The sequence below is a fragment of the Mugil cephalus genome, chromosome 2, assembly GCF_022458985.1.
Source record: "Mugil cephalus isolate CIBA_MC_2020 chromosome 2, CIBA_Mcephalus_1.1, whole genome shotgun sequence".
In the NCBI taxonomy this organism is placed as follows: Eukaryota; Metazoa; Chordata; class Actinopteri; order Mugiliformes; family Mugilidae; genus Mugil; species Mugil cephalus.
In genome coordinates, this window is record NC_061771.1 from 26,977,774 (window position 1) to 27,001,920 (window position 24,147).

The 24,147-nt window shown below is 41.0% G+C and overlaps 6 protein-coding genes, 1 non-coding gene and 2 pseudogenes across 7 annotated transcripts; 2 read left to right on the forward strand and 7 right to left on the reverse strand.

Annotated features, from left to right (window-relative positions):
- Positions 1 to 2,380: 2,380 nt before the first annotated feature.
- Positions 2,381 to 3,467, reverse strand: LOC125003880 (histone H2B 1/2-like). Its single transcript, XM_047578122.1, has one exon. The coding sequence runs from the start codon at positions 3,446 to 3,448 to the stop codon at positions 3,077 to 3,079; it is 372 nt and encodes a 123-aa protein (XP_047434078.1). The 5' UTR covers positions 3,449 to 3,467; the 3' UTR covers positions 2,381 to 3,076.
- Positions 3,468 to 3,817: 350 nt separating this feature from the next.
- LOC125003882 lies at positions 3,818 to 4,566 on the reverse strand (annotated as a pseudogene).
- A 524-nt stretch (positions 4,567 to 5,090) lies between these two features.
- On the reverse strand, positions 5,091 to 5,536 carry LOC125003878 (annotated as a pseudogene).
- A 252-nt stretch (positions 5,537 to 5,788) lies between these two features.
- Positions 5,789 to 16,534, forward strand: LOC125003886 (histone H3-like). Its single transcript, XM_047578130.1, has 3 exons — positions 5,789 to 6,242; positions 9,975 to 9,985; positions 16,135 to 16,534. The coding sequence occupies exons 1-3, from the start codon at positions 5,914 to 5,916 to the stop codon at positions 16,449 to 16,451; spliced, it is 657 nt and encodes a 218-aa protein (XP_047434086.1). The 5' UTR covers positions 5,789 to 5,913; the 3' UTR covers positions 16,452 to 16,534.
- LOC125003871 (histone H1-like) lies at positions 11,506 to 13,187 on the reverse strand. The gene has a single exon (XM_047578112.1). It carries the CDS (start codon positions 12,420 to 12,422, stop codon positions 11,814 to 11,816), a length of 609 nt encoding a protein of 202 aa, XP_047434068.1. The 5' UTR covers positions 12,423 to 13,187; the 3' UTR covers positions 11,506 to 11,813.
- On the reverse strand, positions 13,841 to 14,316 carry LOC125003876 (histone H3). Its single transcript, XM_047578119.1, has one exon. The coding sequence runs from the start codon at positions 14,264 to 14,266 to the stop codon at positions 13,856 to 13,858; it is 411 nt and encodes a 136-aa protein (XP_047434075.1). The 5' UTR covers positions 14,267 to 14,316; the 3' UTR covers positions 13,841 to 13,855.
- Positions 14,566 to 15,021, forward strand: LOC125003877 (histone H2A-like). The gene has a single exon (XM_047578120.1). It carries the CDS (start codon positions 14,623 to 14,625, stop codon positions 15,004 to 15,006), a length of 384 nt encoding a protein of 127 aa, XP_047434076.1. The 5' UTR covers positions 14,566 to 14,622; the 3' UTR covers positions 15,007 to 15,021.
- trnad-guc lies at positions 15,504 to 15,575 on the reverse strand. The gene has a single exon. It is a non-coding gene; the product is annotated as a tRNA-Asp (tRNA).
- A 3,655-nt stretch (positions 16,535 to 20,189) lies between the features above and the next one.
- LOC125003879 (histone H2B 1/2-like) lies at positions 20,190 to 21,744 on the reverse strand. The gene has a single exon (XM_047578121.1). It carries the CDS (start codon positions 21,681 to 21,683, stop codon positions 21,312 to 21,314), a length of 372 nt encoding a protein of 123 aa, XP_047434077.1. The 5' UTR covers positions 21,684 to 21,744; the 3' UTR covers positions 20,190 to 21,311.
- Between the last annotated feature and the right edge of the window lie 2,403 nt (positions 21,745 to 24,147).

Below are 24,147 nucleotides of genomic sequence, written 5' to 3' on the forward strand. Positions count from 1 at the left end.
GATAAGACCATGGAGTACCTGCGCTGCCTGTACTTCAGGATGAAGGAGCAGGTGTTCAAGGGAGCCCTGCGTGGGACTGTTTTCTTCATCTCGCTCCCGCTGAATTTCGGACCATTACCACCCACACCTACAACGTGTGTGTTGCACTCCCGCCCGCTCCTGCAATGTGTATGTCCACTCCCGCCCGCACCTGCAAAACTTTGAGTAACTTTGCCCGCACAATAATAGAAACCCACCAAACACCAGACGTCATTTGGATGTTGGTTTTTGGGCTAAATCTGGTCGGTCCGTCATAGTCTTGATTTAGTCCAGAAATAGTTGTTGAAAATTGGGCTGTGTTTGGTCCGTCTGATTTTGTCCAAATTTAGTCCAAAAATAGTCGTTGAAGATTGGGTTGTGTTTAGCCTGTCTGATTTTGTCCAACATTAGTTCAAAAATAGTCGTTGAAAATTGGGTTGTGTTAGCCTGTCCACTGTGGTCCAAATTTAGTCCAAAAATAGTCGTTGACAATTGGGTTGTGTTTAGCCCGTCCATTGTGGTCCAAATTTTGTCCAAAAATAGTTGTTGAAAAGTTTTACTCTACATTTCAGAGGGAAATATTGTACTTTTTACATCACTACATATGTAATACATAGGCCTACGTGATATATAATAATAATCAGTAGAATGCTACTTTTACTTTTAAGATTTTAAGTATTTCTTTTTGTGGATATATGTTTTTAATTCATTGAAATTTTCACTGCAGGAGATGTACTTGTATTGTAACAGAATAGTTTCACCGAGTGGTATTAGTACTTTGCTTCGGTTATGATTTGAAAACTTCGCCCGCTTTTCTTTTTCTTCGACCTGTGGGCATGCGCAGCTCCCTCCTCTCTACGTTTGACGGTTAACTACATACCTGCAACGGATGAGAAGCTGGGCGTAATTCCTGCAACGGCACTCGTTAACGTAATTTTCAGCATTATTGTGCTTGGAACACTCATTTGGTGAGTAATATTTTACCCTTATTTAGACCGTTTTCTTTCTGTAAGTAAGCATATTTTTCGTGTTTGCTAATAATGATGTTTGTAGTAATGTCGGCTAATGCTATCGCAGTTCTATAGCGCTCTGCGCTAGCTAAACTATATTCTGGACATGACGTGGCTAAATTTTGACTGAACTCTGAGCTCTGTTGTCCTCAAAGGCATTCCCATTTTACTTGGTGACTCCAGTGAATTCTCCAAGGCATGCTCTCTAAGTACTTGCACATGATAAAAAGTTTGGTCTAAAATAAAATAGAACTATATCTGTGCTTACATAGAGGATGCAATTCTGTCTCCACAATATACAATATTTTAATTTTGTACAGTGATTGATGTATTTTGTATAGCAATTCCTCCACAGCTAATCTGAGAGGTATTTAAACAGCCAGTAAATAAAAAATGAAATTTGCCGCATAAACATTGTACACATTAATTCATTGTAAATCTAAGGAGCAGGAGTCCAGGTTGAAAAGTCAGTGTCACTCTTCAAGAATATATGGACCTTGTGGACCATAGCTTTAGTTTAACTATACCAAATGAAGTAGTATTCATGAAGAATATGTGCGTGTGTCTTTGTAGGATACAGCGAGAGACGAGGCCCTTAAATGCACTGTTGGTGTGCTGACAGTTGTCAGTGAAGATAGTTCTCTTGAGGGGCCAAGTTTAGTTGTCCTCCAGCCCATCTCCACTGCCATCATTCTGGAGGGAGGTATCATCATGGATCGTATTAAAAACTTGCCTCAGGCAGTTCGTCTGTTATTTGAGCTTACATAGGCTTACATAGGTAATAACAGCTAAATAGATAAGAAATGGGAGAGAGAGAGAGAAGAAGGACAAGGACCCATTCAAGGAAATTGGTTCGTTTAATTTGAGTGAACTAAAAAAAAAAAAAAAAACGAGTGAGTAGTAAGTAGTAGGTATTTAGTAATTCTAAGTAGGGTTAAATTTGTATCAAGCAGTCCACACAAAATGAAAAAAATAAGTTAACACTAAGCATGGCTATTAAGTTATATGAATATGAATTTCTTAATTTTTTGGGGGCAACAAGTTTGCATACTTTAAGTAAGGTCAACTAATTAGATTTTACATTAGTGTTGTGTTGCTTTGATAGAACTGCATCATCACAGCCTAGCGTCCTGCCAAGTTGGCTTTTGACTGACTGACTGAAATGAGAAAATGGGTATTTTAAAATATTATTACAATTGTTATTACATATTATGGAGAACTAATCTTTTATTTTGTGAATTATGTCTAGTTCTTTTTAAGGGGGTGAATGTTTTTAGTTTTTTTGTGCACTTTTTGGAGTCAAATATTGTAAACATTGTTACCCCCATGTGTTTGCATTTGTTGTTAAATGTCAATTTCTTAGGTATTGAAAAACATTTATTTTTTTTATGTTAGTGTAAATTGTAAACAATAAATGTTTCACTGTTTGTGAATTATGTCTAATTCTTGAGTTAAAATTCAATCATGAATGGATTATATATTTTATAACATTGTATTGATTATGAATATATGATATCATAATGAACACTAATTCAGGGACATCTCTGTAGACGTTTCTTCGACAACCTGAAAACGACGGCTTTTCACCTTTCACCAAATTTAGACGTTGTTTGGACGCACATGAGTTACGTCTTTTCAACTAGATTTTCTCAAAAACAAAAAAAGTGATAAAACATTTTCTATTTAAGTATAAACTTGATGTAAACTTGATATAAACTCCTGATTCTGTCCTGGGTTTTAACCAATATTAAAAAAAAAAAAAAAAAAAACTCAAAAAGCACTTACCGATTTAGCAATTCAATGACACATCCAGTACCACCTTATTTATTGAAAAGTATCGGTAATATTGCCCCGTATTTACTTGGTATCGGATCGATACCAAAATATTTAGTATCGCACACCACTAATCAGCGATGACCCTGCATTTACTCGGATCGATACTAAAGCGAAAATGCCTCCATACAAGTTATTCAAGGAATATGGCTCTTAGTTGAATGTGCGTGGCCCTGAAAAGGACCTTTGTATGTTTCTAGTAAACAGTTGATAGTTTACTTGGAGCTGGTGTACTTGGTGACGGCCTTGGTTCCCTCAGACACGGCGTGCTTGGCCAGCTCACCGGGCAGCAGAAGACGGACGGCGGTCTGGATCTCCCTGGAGGTGATGGTGGAGCGCTTGTTGTAGTGCGCAAGACGAGAGGACTCACCGGCGATCCGCTCAAAGATATCGCTGACGAACGAGTTCATGATGCTCATGGCCTTGGAGGAGATACCGGTGTCAGGGTGGACCTGCTTCAGCACCTTGTACACATAGATGGCGTAACTCTCCTTCCTGGTCTTTCTCTTCTTCTTGCCGGTCTTAGATACGCTCTTAGAGACGGCTTTCTTGGAGCCCTTCTTTGGTGCTTTGACTGGATCAGGCATGATTGAAAGTTTACGTTTCTCAACCGAATACAATCTGAGCATAGAGCGGCCATTTTATATCCACTTCATGCAAATTTTCCTGTGCTGTTGCTCACAAACGATTGGTTAGTTTCACAGTGAAACTGAGCGTGCGCAGTATCATCGTCTACACGTTTGACATGTGACGCTCAACCACAATGAAGATATAATTCATAAACTGATTAAAACAATGCCCATTTTAATTTCCTATTAGAAAATAGTTCGTTTTAAATTCACAAGAAACTTGTGAAAGTCTGTTTCCCCAAATGTTTATGTTCACTCCTTTCCCACTTCACGAAGGACTCAATTTGTAATTTGAATGCTTTTTGAATCAACACGAGATAGTAGGGCCATCTTTGACAAATTTAATGATAATTTCACGTTTCATTTAATGTGAAAGAAAGGATGCTAATCCTTAACCAAAAAAAGGAGCTCTTAGTTGTTGTATCCATATTTAAAGGGTAGAATGGCAGATCTTTACAAAATACTACGTTATTATCAGTTTTGTCGCCTCATAAGTGCATTTGGGTTATTTCCTCACTGCATATTAGTATGCTGCACTTGTCTTATGTCATACAGAGGATCGATAAAAAAAATAAAATTGCGGAGACTTGCAAGGATTCAAGCAGTAAATACGAGGAACTTCTGTCTTTATCTTGACAAGCTGTGTGGCCCTTAAAAGGACCTTTGTGTTGTTTAATGAAGGAGTTTGTAGTTTAACCTCCGAAGCCGTAGAGAGTACGTCCCTGCCTCTTGAGAGCATAGACCACATCCATGGCAGTCACGGTCTTTCTCTTGGCGTGCTCGGTGTAGGTGACGGCATCACGGATGACGTTCTCCAGGAAAACCTTCAACACACCGCGGGTCTCCTCGTAGATCAGACCGGAGATACGCTTGACTCCACCGCGGCGAGCCAACGGCGGATAGCGGGCTTAGTGATTCCCTGGATGTTATCACGGAGAACTTTACGGTGACGCTTGGCGCCTCCTTTTCCGAGCCCTTTGCCGCCCTTTCCTCTTCCACTCATTTTTACTGTACAGATGATTTCTGCCCAATAATGTGTCTACAGGACTCACAGCTGCTTTTACAGTGTAACTGAGGACGTGAAAGAAGACAAGAGGAGGCGCCTGTCACGTGGAAGACCGGGGTTCGATTCCCCGACGGGGAGAAGTGTTTTTGATAGTAGTCTTATAAGTTATTACATTGTGGACTACTATACTACTTATGTACATGTATATTACATGACAATACTTACATTTATTCTGCTGCCCCAAATCTGTTTTCCGGAATAAATAACGATAAATAACCTTTCGCTGACTTCCAGTGTAAAATGAAACGGTGACAGTGTCTTATAGGGTATAACTATAAAAAACTGTTTTACATACTGATAAATAATGGGTTACATGTTATTGAAAGTAGCTCTTGTAATGATTGTCATAGGATCTACATCCGCTCCATGTAGTTTCTGTAAATACTATGGCTATTTTGTATATTACAGTCTATATCAAAAGAATAGAGTTTCCGAAAGGAGTAATTTGAATGGGGGAAAAAAGGTATGAATTGAGAATGAACGTATTTTATACGACCACAGCATTTCATACACAACACAGGAGAAATGGGTTCTCTTTTCTTGAAGTAGTGTGTGGCTCTTAAAAGAGCCGTTTGTTTTTGCTGTAAATGATGCAGCAGTGGTTTACTTCTTGGCGGGCTTCTCAGTCTTCTTGGGCAGAAGAACGGCCTGGATGTTGGGCAACACGCCGCCCTGAGCGATGGTGACTCCGCCAAGCAGCTTGTTGAGCTCCTCGTCGTTGCGGACAGCCAGCTGCAGGTGACGGGGGATGATACGGGTCTTCTTGTTATCGCGGGCAGCGTTTCCAGCCAACTCCAAGATCTCAGCGGTCAGGTACTCCAGCACAGCCGCCAGGTAGACGGGAGCGCCGGCACCAACACGCTCCGCATAGTTGCCTTTGCGCAGCAAACACGGCCCACTGGGAACTGGAGTCCTGCACGGGAAGAGCGGGTCTTGGCCTTGGCTCCGGCTTTTCCTCCGGTTTTTCCGCGGCCGCTCATTTTTGCTTATTTGTTCTCTGGAGTCGAGACTCAAAGAAAATGTGTCTCCAGCAGCAGAAGCCCTCGTTTATATGTCCACCCTCAGCGGTGACGGTTCCTGACAGGCCAAGCAGAAAAGCTTCCGGCAGAGCAGCAAAGGGCGGCCCTCCCTCAGTTTTAGCGGACTTTTTGAACAGACTTTTCTCCAATCAACAGCGCACACTGTGGCGGGATTTCTCCTCTGTAGGCGGCGCTGAGCTCCAGGAAGAGCCGCTCACCAATCAGGAGCCGGAGGTCCGAAGCAGCGTCACCGACTCGAAGCCGGTCCCACAGCTTAAGAGGAGCGACTGTGCCTTGATTATTACACTTTTCTCCTGTTCACAGAGAAAGAAGAAACAATGGCAAGAACCAAGCAGACCGCTCGTAAGTCCACCGGAGGCAAAGCCCCCAGGAAGCAGCTGGCCACCAAGGCTGCCCGTAAGAGCGCCCCGGCCACCGGCGGCGTCAAGAAGCCTCATCGTTACAGGCCCGGTACCGTGGCTCTCAGAGAGATCCGTCGCTACCAGAAATCCACCGAGCTGCTCATCCGCAAGCTCCCTTTCCAGCGCCTGGTCCGTGAAATCGCTCAGGACTTCAAGACCGACCTGCGCTTCCAGAGCTCCGCTGTCATGGCTCTGCAGGAGGCCAGCGAGGCTTACCTGGTCGGTCTCTTCGAGGACACCAACCTGTGCGCCATCCACGCCAAGAGGGTCACCATCATGCCTAAAGACATTCAGCTGGCTCGTCGCATCCGTGGAGAGAGAGCTTAAACTATCTGCTCATCCACGAACCACAACGGCTCTTTTAAGAGCCACCTCATTCTACTCAAGGCACTATTCCTCTCGATGTTCTTAAAATTCTAAACATTTTGTAGATGTGTATCTACTAAAACACGGGCTTTTTGTTTCAAGAGCGCATTACCCATTTAAATGTATTCACTAAACCTTTAAATCAAACTGTTCTTAATAGTCATTATTAATGTTTGTCAAAAGTTACAATTCCATCCCTTTTCTTTATTTCTTTTAAAAAAACCTGAGTGCCCTTAATTGGATGCGATCAGAAAGATACTGTGGCGGAGATGGAGTATTCAGTGACTGCTATGCAAAAATTAAAATGCTTGTGGGCTTCTGCTTCTGCTGACCACTTATTTCTGTCTATTTCTCTAATTTAAAATCACTGTCCATAATCACACCCATTCAGTGAAGTGAAACAAACAAACAATAATATATGAAATGATAAAGCCATCACCTGCATCTATGGGATGCTGTAATTCTGAAGAATGTGGCCTATGAAGAGCATGTACAGGGAGAATAAGTGCAAATAGGGCTGAAATCAATGAAAGAGTCCTTCTACAGTCAGACGAATGATGAGATGAAGCAAAGCAAATATCATTAACCTTAGACCTAATAAAAATATTTTTTTACCTTTTCTGGTTTGTTGAAAAAAGAAACAGATGTTATTGTTGACTCTAATGTGTGTGTTTGCATGTGTGTTTATTTTAAGTATGTATGCTCTAAAAGGATCAACAGTGGACATGAAATGCAACTGTACATTCCCAGCAAACATACAAAATGTAAATATGACAGTTCAACAAAGATTCTGGTTTGCTAAAGGGAATAATTATGTCAAGGTGGATGTAAAAACAGACCCAGACTACACAGGATGTGTGGACTATCATTGTCATGAGTACATCTGCACTCTGAGAATTTCAGCTGGAGTCACTCTGACTGTATCAGGTAAGAATTTATTCCAAATGTTTTTCATTGTCCATTGTCATTTATGTTCTCGGAAAGATAAAAAGAACAGTGTTTAATGATTTCATTTGACACTTTTGTCAAATGAAACTCAGACAAAGCCGGGGGTGAGGCTGATCATCTCTCTTATTGTTGGTACAATAATGAACAGGAAATGGAGGAAGAGTCCTCTTCGTGCAGAATCTCTGTCAGCGATGACGGCAACTGTTCCTGTGCTGTCAAGGGACATGAGAGTTACCACTCGGCTCCAGTGTGTGAGTTTACTCCACAGCGTCACTATTAAAACTTCAATTTACAAGAGTAAACATTTTAAGGTGAAAACCTCAGAGGAGAATAAACCATCACATTGTATTCAATATGTGAGCAACTTTTCAGACGACTTTGACTTCCTACAAGTCGCTTTTATATTTACAAAAAAGTCCAAAAGCTAGCCATCAGCTTGAATACAACAAAAACACAAACAAAAAACCCTGCACTGCTACTGCAAGACCAGTGGATGCTGTGCTTACACTAATGTTTAACAAAAAGGAAACTTATTTTCATTTTGATGTTAATTTATTTCATATTTCCTGTCTTCTTTCTCTATATCCTCCCAAACGTCCCTCTGTGTCAGTAAGTCCGATTAAGGGAATAATTCATTTTTTTTCATGTGCATGTAAACACACTGACTCACTGTTACTGAGTCATAGTCAGAGTGTATATCCCTGAGGTGGAGCTAGAACCCTTAACTCATTGGTTGTTGAATGACCTGTTTTTCCTGAGCACCCCTTTGTGCATCCATGAGCCTCTTACCAGTTTACCAGGTTTCCTTTTGTAGACTTGACTTTTGATAGGTATTAACAACTGTAATCAGGAGAAACCCCACGAGACCTGCAGTTTGGGATGTACGGTCATACCTCTCACCTATTTACCTAGAATCCTTGACGCAATACCCACGATGGCAGCCCAGACCCTACGCAGACGGTGTAGCCCGACATGCACCTCCTCTGATATGTAAATATGCATTGTGGCGAAGCGACTGGTCCAATTGGTAGTAGCTTGTTTCCACTAAAGTATTTCTGGCTACTTTTCCATTGCAGCAGTTTGTGATTTGATTTTGGATCAATAAAGATGGAACACATCGATGAAAGGTTAACTGAGGAGGTTCAGAGATGCAAACATTTGTATGATTTGTCTTCTGCAAAATTTGGCAAAAGCTTTAGTCGCCATTTTTGAAAGTAAAGCCGGAAGCAGAGAGTGAATCAGAAATAGAAACAAAAAATTAATCCGACTGGCAAAAAACGAAAACAGTACAGTGTCTAGTCCCACAGCACTTTAAAAGAAACTCATATATGTGGATTGATGAGTCTGTATCCCAGTTTGTTCACTTTTTTATTAACTAACACGGGGCGGCAGTAGCTTGGTCGTCCAATAACCAAAAGGTTGGCAGTTCGATCCCGCCTTATCCCTAGTCTGTCCGTTGTGTCCTTGGGCAAGACACTTAAAAGTTGCCCAAAATGCTGTATGCAATAATTAAATAATTAAACTTAGACAAGAGGCGGGACTAAATGTGTTCAGGAAGCACGACAACGCTCTTAAAGGGACCATGTCCCTAATTCAAAAAGGTTAAACTACTAAATTGAAAATACTGTACATTAAACCATCTAAAATTAGAATTTATTTTGAAGCTTTTTTTTTTTTTTTTAAAGTGCATCTCTACTGATATCACATATAAAATGATGAACAATTTTCTTCTTCCTTTCCATCAAAATTAACCATTCATTTTTTTCTCAATACACATGAGTGTGTGTGACCTACATTACTTTTAAGTGTTCTAAAGAAATCCTTAACTCTTAGATGTGTGACATAAATGATCCCAATTAGAATCAATGCATTTTATGCTTTAACTTAGAACATTTCTTTCATTTTATGTTTCTTTAAAAATATATATTGGTCAACAAAAGAATTATTTCATGTTTGACATTTCATTAGTTGCAGACTGTATTGTTCGTGGATTGTTCGTGTTTTGTCTGCTTTGGAAGGCTGCTGTGCCTTGTCTGCTCTGGCCTGCTCCTTCTGCTTGTGGACTGGTTTGCTAGTCGCGGCCTGTTCTGAGCTTCTTGCAACTGTGAGGTGGGATTGAGTTTCTGCCTGGAGCTGCTGTGGTGGGGCTTGAGATTGGTCCTAAATTATAGCAGCATACAGCAGTTTCTGTGGCCTGAGGCCTGTTGGACCAGCTGGGTTGTGGCCCCACATGTGTGGCATTCCTTCTCCTACTATAACATCATCTCAGGAGGATATATTCGATTGGGTAGGCCACAGTTCTAGCTATGAAAATGTGACTTTGCCCCACAATGATAGATAGATAGATAGATAGATAGATAGATAGATAGATAGATAGATAGATAGATAGATAGATAGATAGATAGATAGATAGATAGATAGATAGATAGATAGATAGATAGATAGAATAGAATAGAATAGAATAGAATAGAATAGAATAGAATAGAATAGAATAGAATAGAATACAATAGAATAGAATAGAATGCAAAGGTAAAAACACAGAATAGGACAAGGACACTTAGAAAACACAAGATACATAGGTGCATAAGGTGCAGTGGCAAGATGAAGGCAGTAGTCCTGGTGATATGATGGTAGTGTTATTGTAAATAAACAATATATAGTAGTAGTATAGTATGTAATATAATAGTAGTGTATAATATAATATAATATAATATAATATAATATAATATAATATAATATAATATAATATAATATAATATAATATAATATAATATAATATAATATGTATATATGGCTACAATGTTTATCATGCTGATCGTCCAAGAAAAGGGGGCGATGTTGCAATGTATATCAGGAGCAATTTAGATGTTTATTTAGTGCTTAAAGAGTCAGTATCTAAAGATCTTGAGTTGCTTGCTCTTGAAATAGAATTAATAAAGAATCACCGTATCATGTTGGTAGGGTGTCATTGACCACCAGATGGTCTTCTCTTGTTAAATTCCTATCACAGCTGAAATACAGCGAATTATTTTTGGTGGGAGATTAAAACTGGGACAGGCTCATGCCTGTGTCTGACGACCTGAAAGCACAATGTGATTCTCTTAACCGCACACAATTAATTAATTCCCCTACCAGACTCAACCCCAAATGTTCCCAAAAAGCAACACTCATTGACACAAAAGGCCTCTAATAATCCTCCACCAGTTGGTAGGACCCCTAGTAACATTCAGGCTTTTAATTGTACACCTTTTTCTACAGCAGAGGCTGCTAAAGCTCTTAGAAACCTTGATCCTAAAAAATCACCAGGAGCAGATGATATGGAGCCACTGTTTTTAAAACAGGCATCTGAAATTGTAGCTGTTCCATTGTGTTACATTTTCAATCTTAGTTTATTGACCAATGTAATTCCAAAAGTCTGGAAATCTGCATTTGTTATTCCCCTTTTGAAAGGAGGCGATCCAACTATTTTAAACAATTATAGGCCTATGTCTAAACTGTCTGTTCTGGCTAAGGTACTTGAATTCCTTGTCAGTGAACAAATAAAAGAATACCTGGCCAATTCTATCCTATCGATTTCTCAGTCAGGATTTTGCAAAAAACATAGTACTACCACTGAAGCCTTGAAGGTTATAAATGACATAACTGAAGCCTTACAAAATAAACCGTTGTCTTTTTCTTTTTATAGACTTTTCTAAGGCCTTTGATACAGTGGACCATGAAATTTTGTTGAAGTCAGGCTGTCTAGTTAGGTGTCTCTTCTGAGGTAATGTTTGTCCACAAGGGGTGCCCCAAGGTTTGCAGTGTGATGACAAGACAAGAGTTTGACTATACATTTTTCTAATTAAACTAATGTTTACTGGAAAACAAAAAGGTAATTTTCAGGGACCTACAACAAAGAGCTAGACTACTCAAATATTTTCAATATTTAGGAGTTTTGTGGGAATAGTATTACACATCAGTTCAATAAAAGTGTTTCTTCCCTACACAATGACTGCTATAGGATTCATTATGCATTTTTTTTCTTTCATTGATTTTACCCTATATAAAAGCACAATATGAGTGCCAATGGATATTGATCAAATATAAGTTGGTCCAACCAATTTGTACTGAAAATTTACACTATTTACTATTTTACTACAAAACAAGATGTAACACAAACAAAAAATTTGTTGCATCTCAAATTTGAGGAGAAAATGTTAATAATTAAAACATCTTTGACGTGGTCCTTGTCAAAAATGATTTACATTTAGTGTAAAGATACTTACTGTGTCAGTTGATTTGAAAAATGCATTCAGTTATATGGAAATATAAGACTGATAATCTCATACGTACATACATATAAGATATTGTTTCTGTTATTATTCTAGCCTATTTGTAAACAACTTCTAAATTATTGATAATAACTTCTTTCATAAAATGATTAAGACTGAGGAATGATTTCTTATGGGTTGTTGTTGGTGGCTCTGAAAAGAGCCTTTGAGGAGTTGTGATGTTTCAGGAGCTCACTTCTTCTTGGGTGCTGCCTTCTTGACTTTAGGCTTGGCTACCTTCTTAGCGGGGGCTTTCTTGGCTGCAGGGGCCTTCTTGACCACCTTCTTGGGGCTCTTGGCAGCCTGCTTAGGACTCTTTGTGGCCTTCTTGGGGCTCTTGGCAGCCTTCTTTACTGCTGGTGGTTTCTTGACTTTCTTGGGAGATTTCTTAGCAGCTGCTGCGGGCTTCTTGGCTGCTGCAGTCTTCGGCTTTTTAACCACTACGGGCTTCTTGGCTTTAGGAGCAGCTTTCTTGACGGGTTTCTTAGTCTTGCTTTCGACCTTCTTGTTGATCTTGAAGGATCCGGAGGCCCCTGTTCCCTTGGTCTGGACCAGAGTCCCCTTGGTCACCAGGCTCTTGATGGCGGTCTTCACGCGGGCCTTGTTCTTATCCACGTCGTAGCCGCCGGCAGCCAGAGCCTTCTTGAGGGCGGCTGCAGAGACGCCGCTCCGCTCCTTGGAAGCGGCCACAGATTTAACGATCAGCTCGCTGACGGTGGGACCGACCTTTTTCGGTTTGGACGCCTTCTTCTTGGTGGCTTTAGCCGGAACGGGGGCCGGAGCTGGAGCTACTTCTGCCATTTTCCTTGTGTCGTTTGTCGCTTGTCAACTAGAGTCAGACTGCAGTGATGAAAAACTCGGAGCAGGAGGCGGCACTTAAACACACCATGAGAACCGTAGAGACTCAGACCAGCCCGTCTCTCCTGTGTACAGACTGAATGTCGCTGCTTGTGTTTTCTCTGGACACATTCAAGAGGAATAAACGATTGTTGGAGCAGAGATGAGAGCTCAAACTGAAGGAGCACATAGCGGACTGGTGTCTCTTTATGTTCAGCTCATGCTGAGCTCTGGAGGTGTTTTTATTTTGTTTGTGGAACATCCAAACCTCACCGACTCACCGCTGCGCTCGGCGCTGCTCGTCGTCTTTTTCCACTCTTTTGTCTCTTAAAAATATTTCACATTCATCAGAGCTCCGTCCAAACGCATTTTCCAGCTGCGAGACATGTTTGTTCAGAGATTCAGAGTTAAAACAACCGCGTGTTGGTCATCGGTTTAGAATAAAATGAAGATTTTGTTTCGGCATCAAACACAATGATGGTGGTGGAGGCTGATGGAGCAGCCACACTTTGATTAGAGATGTATTCTGCCAACGTTTCTTCTAATCAAGACTTTTAATCTCGTTTGTTGTTGAAATGTGTTTCTTCCTCCAACAATGGTTTGATAATAATGTACTTTTACTGATCAGTTTCTTGATCAACATGGGCGTTGTTACAGTTACGTTGAATTTATGCGACATTGGAACATATGGAATTCCTGTTACACCCAAGGATTTTTCTGTTGTTTTCGATGCAGTGCCTTTGGGCATTATCTCCATTTTTAATGATCTGAATATAAACAACAACTTGTCCATACCTTTAAACAATATATCTCCTCCCCTTGTGACCGTGAAAATAAAAAAGCTGTTAAAACGTACGATCTATGTAAGGTTTACAATATTTTTACTTTTACATTACAATTTTACATTTTTATTTTATTTTTTTTTCTGTCCTGCCGTGTTTGATTGTTTGTACTGTATTAAGGTTGTATACAACATTTCATCATCATTGTATACACTGTTCTCAGTCTTATGTATGCTCTTATTGTCAATAAAGAAGTTTATAAAACAAACAAAAATAAAAACATTTTATGAACTTTTGTTCATTTGATTTAATTATAAATGGGAAATTTGTCTTGTCGTTTTTATATAAGTCGTCTATACATTTATTTAAATTTACACTATTTTAAAAAATGTAGAGCTTAAAAAATATTTAAAATACAAAACCAGACTGGCCGTCAGTACGGTCAGAGGTTCGTGTAAACTACAGTGATATTTTTAATGAACATTATCATATATGTTGGAGACCAGGCCATATGTATGAATCAAAGGTATACTAATAAATTAAGAGGAATCGTGCCTTGAGTAGAATGAGGTGGCTCTTAAAAGAGCCGTTGTGGTTCGTGGATGAGCAGACAGTTTAAGCTCTCTCTCCACGGATGCGACGAGCCAGCTGAATGTCTTTAGGCATGATGGTGACCCTCTTGGCGTGGATGGCGCACAGGTTGGTGTCCTCGAAGAGACCGACCAGGTAAGCCTCGCTGGCCTCCTGCAGAGCCATGACAGCGGAGCTCTGGAAGCGCAGGTCGGTCTTGAAGTCCTGAGCGATTTCACGGACCAGGCGCTGGAAGGGCAGCTTGCGGATGAGCAGCTCGGTGGATTTCTGGTAGCGACGGATCTCTCTGAGAGCCACGGTACCGGGCCTGTAACGATGAGGCTTCTTGACGCCGCCGGTGGCCGGGGCGCTCTTACGGGCAGCCTTGGTGGCCAGCTGCTTCCTGGGGGCTTTGCCTCCGGTGGACTTACGAGCGGTCTGCTTGGTTCTTGCCATTGTTTCTTCTTTCTCTGTGAACAGGAGAAAAGTGTAATAATCAAGGCACAGTCGCTCCTCTTAAGCTGTGGGACCGGCTTCGAGTCGGTGACGCTGCTTCGGACCTCCGGCTCCTGATTGGTGAGCGGCTCTTTCTGGAGCTCAGCGCCGCCTACAGAGGAGCAATCCCGCCACAGTGTGCGCTGTTGATTGGAGAAAAGTGGGTTCAAAAAGTCCGCTAAAACTGAGGGAGGGCCGCCCTCTGCTGCTCTGCCGGAAGCTTTTCTGCTTGGCCTGTCAGGACATATAAAGGAGGGCTTCTGCTGCTGGAGACACATTTTCTTTGAGTCTCGACTCCAGAAAACAAATCAGCAAAAATGAGCGGCCGCGGAAAAACCGGAGGAAAAGCCAGAGCTAAGGCCAAGACCCGCTCTTCCCGTGCAGGACTCCAGTTCCCTGTGGGCCGTGTTCACAGGCTGCTGCGTAAAGGCAACTATGCGGAGCGTGTTGGTGCCGGCGCCCCCGTCTACCTGGCGGCTGTGCTGGAGTACCTGACCGCTGAGATCCTGGAGTTGGCTGGAAACGCTGCCCGCGATAACAAGAAGACCCGTATCATCCCCCGTCACCTGCAGCTGGCTGTCCGCAACGACGAGGAGCTCAACAAGCTGCTTGGCGGAGTCACCATCGCTCAGGGCGGCGTGTTGCCCAACATCCAGGCCGTTCTTCTGCCCAAGAAGACCGAGAAGCCCGCCAAGAAGTAAACCACTGCTGCATCATTTACAGCAAAAACAAACGGCTCTTTTAAGAGCCACACACTACTTCAAGAAAAGAGAACCCATTTCTCCTGTGTTGTGTATGAAATACTGTGGTCGTATAAACTACTTTTTCATGTAGCACTTGAATGTACTGAAGCTGTATTCTTGGTGACATTACCAACGTTAATTCTCAATTAGTACTTTTTTTTTTAAAACGTAGTATTTACAGAAACTACATGGAGCGGATGTAGATCCTATGACAAACATTACAAGAGCTACTTTCAACAACATTTATCAGTATGTAAAACATGGTTATACACTATAAGACACTGCCACTGTTTCATTTTACACTGGAAGTCACTGAAAGGTTATTTATAGTTATTTATTCCGGAAAACGGATTTGGGGCAGCAGAATAAATGTAAGTATTGTCATGTAATATACATGTACATAAGTAGTATAGTAGTCCATAATGTAATAACTACTACTAATATCAAAAACACTTCTCCCCGTCGGGGAATCGAACCCCGGTCTTCCGCGTGACAGGCGGAGATACTGTCCACTATACTAACGAGGATGTTGTTGAAACCCGTCTTCGTAAATGGACAGATCGATGGTTTGATAACGTTGATGACGTAGTAATGATCCTTGATCTCGTTTAACGTTTTGTTTCTTCATTTTCATGACTATTACCATTATACATCGTCAGTAAAGCTATCAAAACTACGCACATATGTAGTTTTTACTATTTAAATTATGTTATGCGGTAATGTTGACAAGCAATAACAAAACAAATAAACATTACAAGGCACCACTGGTGTTTGTGGAGCAGCTCTCTCTCCCCCCGAGTTTATATTATAAATCCTGGCCAACTGTCTATACAAACTACCCACGGTTAAAAAATAAATCAATAAAAAAATGAATGAATACCAAATTCTTGAATTTTAGATGGTTTATTGTATAATGTGTGTTCAACACAAAGTCCTTCACTGAATTAGGGATGTGGTCCCTTTAAGAGCGTAATCGTTGTTCCATTTAGTCCCGCCTACTCTTGTCTTCTTTCACGTCCTCAGTTACACTGTAAAAGCAGCTGTGAGTCCTGTAGACACATTATTGGACAGAATTTATCTGAACAGTAAAGATGAGTGGAAGAGGAAAAGGCGGCAAAGGGCTCGGAAAAGGAGGCGCCAAGCGTCATCGTAAAGTTCTCCGTGACAACATCCAGGGAATCACTAAGCCCGCTATCCGGCGTTTAGCTCGCCGCGGTGGAGTCAAGCGTATCTCCGGTCTGATCTACGAGGAGACCCGCGGTGTGTTGAAGGTTTTCCTGGAGAACGTTATCCGTGATGCCGTCACCTACACCGAGCACGCTAAGAGAAAGACCGTGACTGCCATGGATGTGGTCTATGCTCTCAAGAGGCAGGGACGCACTCTCTACGGCTTCGGAGGTTAAACTACAAACTCCTTCATCAAACAACACAAAGGTCCTTTTAAGGGCCACACAGCTTGTCAAGATAAAGACAGAAGTTCCTTGTATTTCCTGCTTGATACCTTACAAGTCCCTTTATTTTTTTTTTTTTTTTTTTTTAATATAAAATCCTCTGTACACAGCATACAAGTGCATCATACTAATATGCAGCGAGGAAATGACCCAAATGCACCTATGATCCATGATTATGAAATATTTTGTAAAGATCTGCTATTCCATCCTTTAAATGTGGGTAAAACAACTTTTTTTTTTTAGGTAAAGTATTATCATTCTTTCTTTCACATTAAATGAAACGTGAAATTATCATTAAATTTGTCAAGATGGCCCTACTATCTCACATTGATTCAAAAAGCATTCAAATTACAAATTGAGTCCTTCATGAAATGAGAAAAGAGTCAACATAATTGGGGAAACAGAAAATGAAACAAAGTTAGTTTCTTGTGAATTTAAAACAAACTATTTTCTAACAGGAAATGAAAATGGGTATTGGTTTAATCAGTATATGAATTATATATTTTTTTGTGGTTGAGCGTCACATGTACTTGTATGCATATATTATACCTATATGATATATATTGTATATTGGATCGCTGGTGAGTCCTCTCGCCTTGCTCACTACAACAAGCGCTCCACCATCACCTCCAGGGAGATCCAGACTGCCGTCCGTCTTCTCTTGCCTGCACGCTGTGTCTGAGGGAACCAAAGCCGTCACTAAGTACACCAGCTCCAAGTAAACTATCAACTGTTTACTGGAAACACAAAAAGGTCCTTTTCAGGGCCACGCACATACAACTAAGAGCTACAGTCCTTCAATAACTTGTATGAAAGCATTTTTGCTTTTATTTACTATATTTAATTTGGTAGACTCTTGGATCTAATGCAAAATTTTTAGTATCGATCCGACCTAATGCAGGATCATTGTGGAACCAAAGCTGTCACAGCTCCAAGTAAACTACCACCTGTTTACTGGAAACACAAAACAGTCCCTTCCAGGCCCACACACCTACTACTAAGGGCTGTACTTCTCAGATACTTTACTGACAGTTGAGCACGAGTAGATCTGTTTTCCAGGAAGACCGCAAACCACCACTGTGCCTTTTGTATACTGAGTGTACTCTATATACAATAGCGTAAATTAATACATTTACCGGAACACATATACTGAATATAATATGACTCAGAATTTATTGAATATTATTGCCCTTTTGTGTTAACTGTCAAAGGGATACTGTATGATTACTGCATTTAAACAACACATAGATGTGCTAAAGGATTTTTTCTTTTATCATTTCACTTCACCCAAGAGTAGAGATCACAAAGAGCCTGACAGAGATGATTATGAAAGACCTGCAACCTCTTTCTATTGTGGAGGATGACGGCTTCAGCAATTTTGTGAAGACACTTGACCCCTGGTACAAAATTCCAGGCAGAAAATTTTTAATGGAGGGGAAACTACCAGCTCTTTATCAAGACTGTTGTGCTAAGCTTAGAAAGGCACTGAGTGGTGTGGACAATGTTGTACTCACCAGTGACATGTGGACATCAAGAGCCACAGAGGCATATTAACAGTCTAATGCCACATGATCGATGAAAACTGGCAAATGGTGGCATACATGCTAGAAACATGCTCTGTTCCTGGACAGCACACTGCAGACAATATTTGTGCACAATTAACCAAAATCACAGAAGAATGGGGCATAACGGACGAGATTCTGGCTGTTGTAACAGACAATGGTGCCAACATGGTTGCTGCTGTGCGCAAAGCAGGATGGGCACATTACCCATGTTTTGCACACACTTGAAATTTGGTGGTAAAAGACTCCATCAAAGCTCTGCCTGACTTGCTTGAGCTTCAGCAGAAAAGCAGTGCTATTGTTGCTTTCTTTCACCAAAGCACTAAAGCTGCAGACAAGCTCAAAGACATCCAGAAGCAACAGAAGTTCCCTGAACAAAAACTCATTCAAGCAGTTAAGACAAGGTGGAACTCTGTATTCTATATGTGGGAGAGATTGCTTGAGCAAAAGGAGGCAGGTAGCACAGCCCTCTGTCTCCTTGGAAAGAGCTCACTTTGTTTAAATGGGGAAGAATGGTCTGTCATCCGTCTCTCCATCAATGCACTGAGACCATTTGAGGAAGCAACCAGAGAGATGTCAACTGAAAAACATATTTCTGTGTCCAGGGTAATTCCCCTGGTGTCACTGAGTCACAAGGTAGCAAGCTAGCTGTTCAGCTCTCAGGGCGTTGTCATCGTTGTTTCAACCCTATTGAAACATTTTATGCTCTTGCTGTCTGCACCTTCTTGGACAACAGATTTAATAACCTGGGATTCCGTGACTCTGCAAACGTTGACCGTGTAAAAGCTAGACTTCTAACTGAAATGCAGTGCGTGAGTCAAATGTCAGCACATTCATCACCCAGCTCTGCCACCAGCTCTGCCCCCAGTTCTGCCCCAACTCTTGAAACTACCTCAAGCTTGTCTGGAGGGGCTGCTTCATCCCCACCTGCAGCAAAAGGTGGGATATGGGAAGAATTTGACTTTAAAGTCCTAGCCTCTCAGCAGCATCGCCCAACTGGCACTGATGGCCTAATTGAGATGCGCAGGTATAGTCAGTGCACTGACGTGCACGTGAAAAAAAACAAATTATTGCCTTCATCGGATTACAAAAGGAGAATTTAAGTGCATGTAGGCACGTTACTGAGATTAAAATTGGAGTTCTCGTTATCCGATTGAGACACCCAGATAATGCGATAGTAATTTGGTTTTCTCCGGCATGTATACAGTGAATCGCATTTTTCAATCGAATAATACGTGTGCGCATGTTCCACAACCGCTGCGCTGGCGTGACCCCGAACAAAAACATCAAAGAAAGCTAATCACAGTAGAAGAATTGTTGATTTACCTACGAGATTTAAAAAATAAATAAATAAATAAAATAAAAAAATGTAGTATTATCCATCTGGATGTTGTTTGAAATGCCGGTCTGCCACATGAACAACTCTTGTTTATTATATGACGTAATAGGTCAACCGGAGAGCCATATTAACGTGGTATTAATCCACTGAAAAGACACATATCGCCACCTAGTGTGGAGGAGGAGAACAGTTATTTAATTTTCTACGTCGCACGTAAACTCGGACAAGGACTGTAGTCAGAAAGTCGAATTTTGAGCATAGCTCGATTAAGCTCTGCATGTAAACGCACTGACAGAGGAAAGGCCAATTCCTCGGGATCAGGATCCATTACTTCGGTGGAAAAACAATGAACAAACATTCCTCTCTCTCAGCAAAATTGCCAAAAAATACCTGGCAGTGGTTGCATGCAACATCAGTGCCAGGCTAGAGGATTTTTTCAAAAGCAGGGCAGTTAGTGAGTCACAGACAAAGTGCATTAAAAGTAAAAAATGTTAATATGATTCTGTTCTTGAACAAAAACCTGTAACCAAAATCTTTGTTCTGCACAGACTAACTAAATGTGAGGGCTGACACCTGAGTGGGAAGTCCCACCCATCTAGGTAAGGGAGGAGCTTCCCCCTTTATAAGCTCAGGTGTGGCCAATTACTGCCTCTTCGGGAAACTTTTACCTTTTCTGACTCTCATTCATACTGTTCAACTGCTTGTAGTTTTATCCTTGCCGTTTTATGTATTGTACACATTGTTTTAATAATTGATGGCTGTGAACCAACTGATTTTTTTTTAAAAAAATTTTTACTACATTTTGTTATGTCTTTTGTTCTAGGTAGAGGGATGATCTGCGGGGAGTACACCTGGGATACACACACACATTGCATGCATGGTGGTAGGTTTGCAGTGCAGTGGTCACTTTATTGGTGTGTAGATTTGCCCTTTCTGTTGCAGTTTGCAGTGGTTTGCAGTACTCACGGTGTACACACATGGTGGTTGTTGGGGTTGGTGATGGAAACTCCCCGCAGTGAGTACCCTGTCTAGTATTTATGCCATTTTATTCTAGTAGTTGGCATGGTACTCATTTTAGTGTTGTCATTGTATAATAAGACTTTTGTTATAAAATTATAACCATCTGTTTATTTTTAGGTCCTCTTTTCATTCATTTCATTATTGTAAATTAATATTATTCACTGACTGCACGGCTGTGTCTCTTCTTACCTGTAAAATTTGCTTGTGTCAATTGCGGCCTCTGTTGGTACTTTTGATACCTGTTCCTCATTGTATTTACTGGTCTTGGTCACAAAGGCTTCGGGGATTGTTAGGTTGTTTACATATTTATATTTTCACCAGTTTTTGTACTATAGTTCCCAATGGTACTTGTTTAATTTGTTAACTGGTTTGTGTACACTTTAAGGTTTTTCTGGAAAAAAATGATAAAGCATTTTCTATTTGATAAACTTTGTCCCAATTCTGTCATGGGTTTTAACCATTTAATATTTCAAGTTGCCAGCTCAGGTTCATCAGCACACGCACAGAGAAAATGCAACAGAAGAATGGCAGAGCGGAAGAGAATCGCGTGTGGCTGTATTTTCAAGCCGGAAACGAGGCAACAGAAAAACTATTTTCTAAAAGAGGAAACGTCACAAAACAATTGCTAAACACGATTTAGCATTCAATGACACATCCAGTTCCATTTATTGGAAAGTATCGCGATTGGCCCGTATTTACTTGGTATCGGATCGATACCAACATATTCAGTATCGCACACCACTAATCAGCGATGACCCTGCATTTACTCGGATCGATATCAGAATAAAGCGAAAATGCCTCCATACAAGTTATTCAAGGAATATGGCTCTTAGTTGTATGTGCGTGGCCCTGAAAAGGACCTTTGTATATTTCTAGTAAATAGTTGATAGTTTACTTGGAGCTGGTGTACTTGGTGACGGCCTTGGTTCCCTCAGACACGGCGTGCTTGGCCAGCTCACCGGGCAGCAGAAGACGGACGGCGGTCTGGATCTCCCTGGAGGTGATGGTGGAGCGCTTGTTATAGTGAGCAAGGCGAGAGGACTCACCGGCGATCCGCTCAAAGATATCGCTGACGAACGAGTTCATGATGCCCATGGCCTTGGAGGAGATACCGGTGTCAGGGTGGACCTGTTTCAGCACCTTGTACACGTAGATGGCGTAACTCTCCTTCCTGGTCTTTCTCTTCTTCTTGCCGGTCTTAGACACGCTCTTAGAGACGGCTTTCTTGGAGCCCTTCTTTGGTGCTTTGACTGGATCAGGCATGATTGAAGGTTTACGTTTTTCAACCGAATACAGTCTGAGCTTAGAGCAGCCCTTTTATATCCACTTCATGCAAATTTTCCTGTGCTGTTGCTCACAAACGATTGGTTAGTTTCACAGTGAGACTGAGCATGCGCAGTATCATCGTCGTTGCTGCCCCGGCCAGACACGTTTGACACGGGAGGCTCAACCACAACATAATAGTAAAATATATAATTCAAACACTCATTAAAATGATACACCATTAATAAAAATCTGACTTGTATCGACCGTTTTCCTTTATTCATTAGAATTAGTTAGACAATAATTCGTTTAAGAAACCTTAAACTTAAAAAGTTTGTTTCCTTGTCTGTAAACTAAATGTTGTACCCAAAATGACTGAATATTTGTAGTTTTAATTTGAATATAACATTTGCCCCTCTGTAATGTATGTGACCCAAAGAGGAGATGGCTTGAATCAGACTGAACAGCGTTTACTAGTGATTAATGCATCTTCAACACATACAGGACAGGACTTAAACTTCTACAGCCCCACCTAGTGGTGACTCCAGGACTACAACATAATACATGACATCTCCCTTTCTTGGGATATTTTTTTCTCAGTTCTTCTCAATAAACAGTTTAGAACTTAACAGAACACCATTTCTGCTCTTACTCTCGGTACCTAAGGGGAACTCTTAAGTCTTAACACTTCTTACTCTTATAGGTCTACCAAAATGTGAGTTTTTTTTTTGTTTTTTTTTTCTCCGATTATCAGTACTCACAGTCTCCTTTGTCACTGATGACTTTGGTGTTTGCAGTGGAGACTTTGCAAGCATGTGACTTTCATGACAGTCACTCTGTTCTGGTTCAGTTCCTCCTGGCAGCTGTCCACTCTCCATTAGTGGCAACGAATCATGAACATTTTTAACAGTCTCATGTTGTGTTTGTTGTTGTTGATGAACATGGCACTTCATTGGTTTTCTGAATGTGGCTTCTGTTCCTTCTGTAGATTTGATATTTGTCAGTCTGTACAATGTACAACCTTGGCTGATCATGTCGCTTCAGTATTACAGCAGGTTTCCATTGATTTTGCTGTCTGACTCATTATTTCTCCTACCCCCACCACAGGAAGTTTCCGTGTTCCACAGTCAAAGCAGCGCTTTTGCTTCTTTTGTCTGTCCATCATTCTGCCCCATACATGTCTGTATGCTCCTGGCTTTATCGGGTTCCTTAAAACAGGTAGTTTTCTTTTCAACCTCCTTCCCATCAGGAGTTAGGCAGTGGAGTATGAAAAAAGCTGCAGCTTGTAAAAGTTGTGGTGGTGGTGGTGGTGGTGGTGGCGCAACCGAGGCCCACAGGGGAAAAGGGGACAGCGGGGCGAGGTCCCCCGCTCTCCCCTTCAGCACATTGAAATTATTCGGTGGTGGTGGTGGTAAGTGGGACCGGACGCAACCGAGGCCCGTGGGGGAGAAGGAGTCTTTGGAAAAGAAGTAATGCTTGAAATTAGAAGTACTTAAAATTCAGAGCACAGCAATTTGCAGCACATAAAAAAGCTGCAGCTTATAAATATGGCTTCAAGTTCCATATTTGATTATATTACATAGTTTTACTGATGTTTAAAAACATTCAAGTGATATTTGTAGTTCTTCTAACTAGATTTTAGACTTTTGCTGCGGTTATGTTAATAATGCTTTGAATATATGTGAAATATTTTCTTTAAAATAAAACTGTCAATGTGAAAATATAATTTCTTTGAAAAAAAAAGGGTACACTCTTTCAGAGTACAGGTTTTGGTTGCATTTCCCCTGCTGTCCCCTTCAGTACTGAAATTATTCGGTGGTGGTGGTAAGTGGGACCGGGCACAACTGAGGCCCACAGGGGAGAAAGGGATAGCGGGGCAAGGTCCCCTGCTCTCTCCTTCAGCCCTTGGAAATTGTTCCGTGGTGGTGGTGGTAAGTGGGACCGGGCACAACCGAGGAAACTCCATCGTTTTCCCAGTGAACAAAAATGGAGAAAGTTATGGAAGCAGAAGATTAAGGAAGGATTAAGGAAGAACTGGATGTCATCTGGTTCCTCTCTATCATGTGAGGTAAATATCAATGTCTCTCTTTGACATTTAAGATTTTATACAGGAAAAATAAAGTCATACCATCATTAATGTGAACTTTGATCTCAAAAACACCCAGCACTGCTTTACAAATGAATGAAGTTTGATGTAAACCTCGCCTTATACGAACTTTATGCTAGCCTTATGCTAGATAGTTATCTAGACTAAAGGCTTAGAAAAATAGCAGCTACTGTCATATATACTGTGAAACCCATGTGTGAATGTAAATTTTGTCCATGTAGATAAACAAATTTAATTGACATGTAACTTTGCGCCAGCTACTACTTACTACTAGTAATTATGGCTAGCTTGCTAATGCTATAATGATAATACTAATGATAACAGTAAATAATGGTAAGACTGTTTAATTTTTTCCCA

Bases quoted from the DNA above. Each gene is read 5' to 3' on its own strand.
- LOC125003880 (XM_047578122.1), bottom strand. From the start codon at position 3,448: ATGCCTGATCCAGTCAAAGCACCAAAGAAGGGCTCCAAGAAAGCCGTC.
- LOC125003886 (XM_047578130.1), top strand. From the start codon at position 5,914: ATGGCAAGAACCAAGCAGACCGCTCGTAAGTCCACCGGAGGCAAAGCC.
- LOC125003871 (XM_047578112.1), bottom strand. From the start codon at position 12,422: ATGGCAGAAGTAGCTCCAGCTCCGGCCCCCGTTCCGGCTAAAGCCACC.
- LOC125003876 (XM_047578119.1), bottom strand. From the start codon at position 14,266: ATGGCAAGAACCAAGCAGACCGCTCGTAAGTCCACCGGAGGCAAAGCC.
- LOC125003877 (XM_047578120.1), top strand. From the start codon at position 14,623: ATGAGCGGCCGCGGAAAAACCGGAGGAAAAGCCAGAGCTAAGGCCAAG.
- LOC125003879 (XM_047578121.1), bottom strand. From the start codon at position 21,683: ATGCCTGATCCAGTCAAAGCACCAAAGAAGGGCTCCAAGAAAGCCGTC.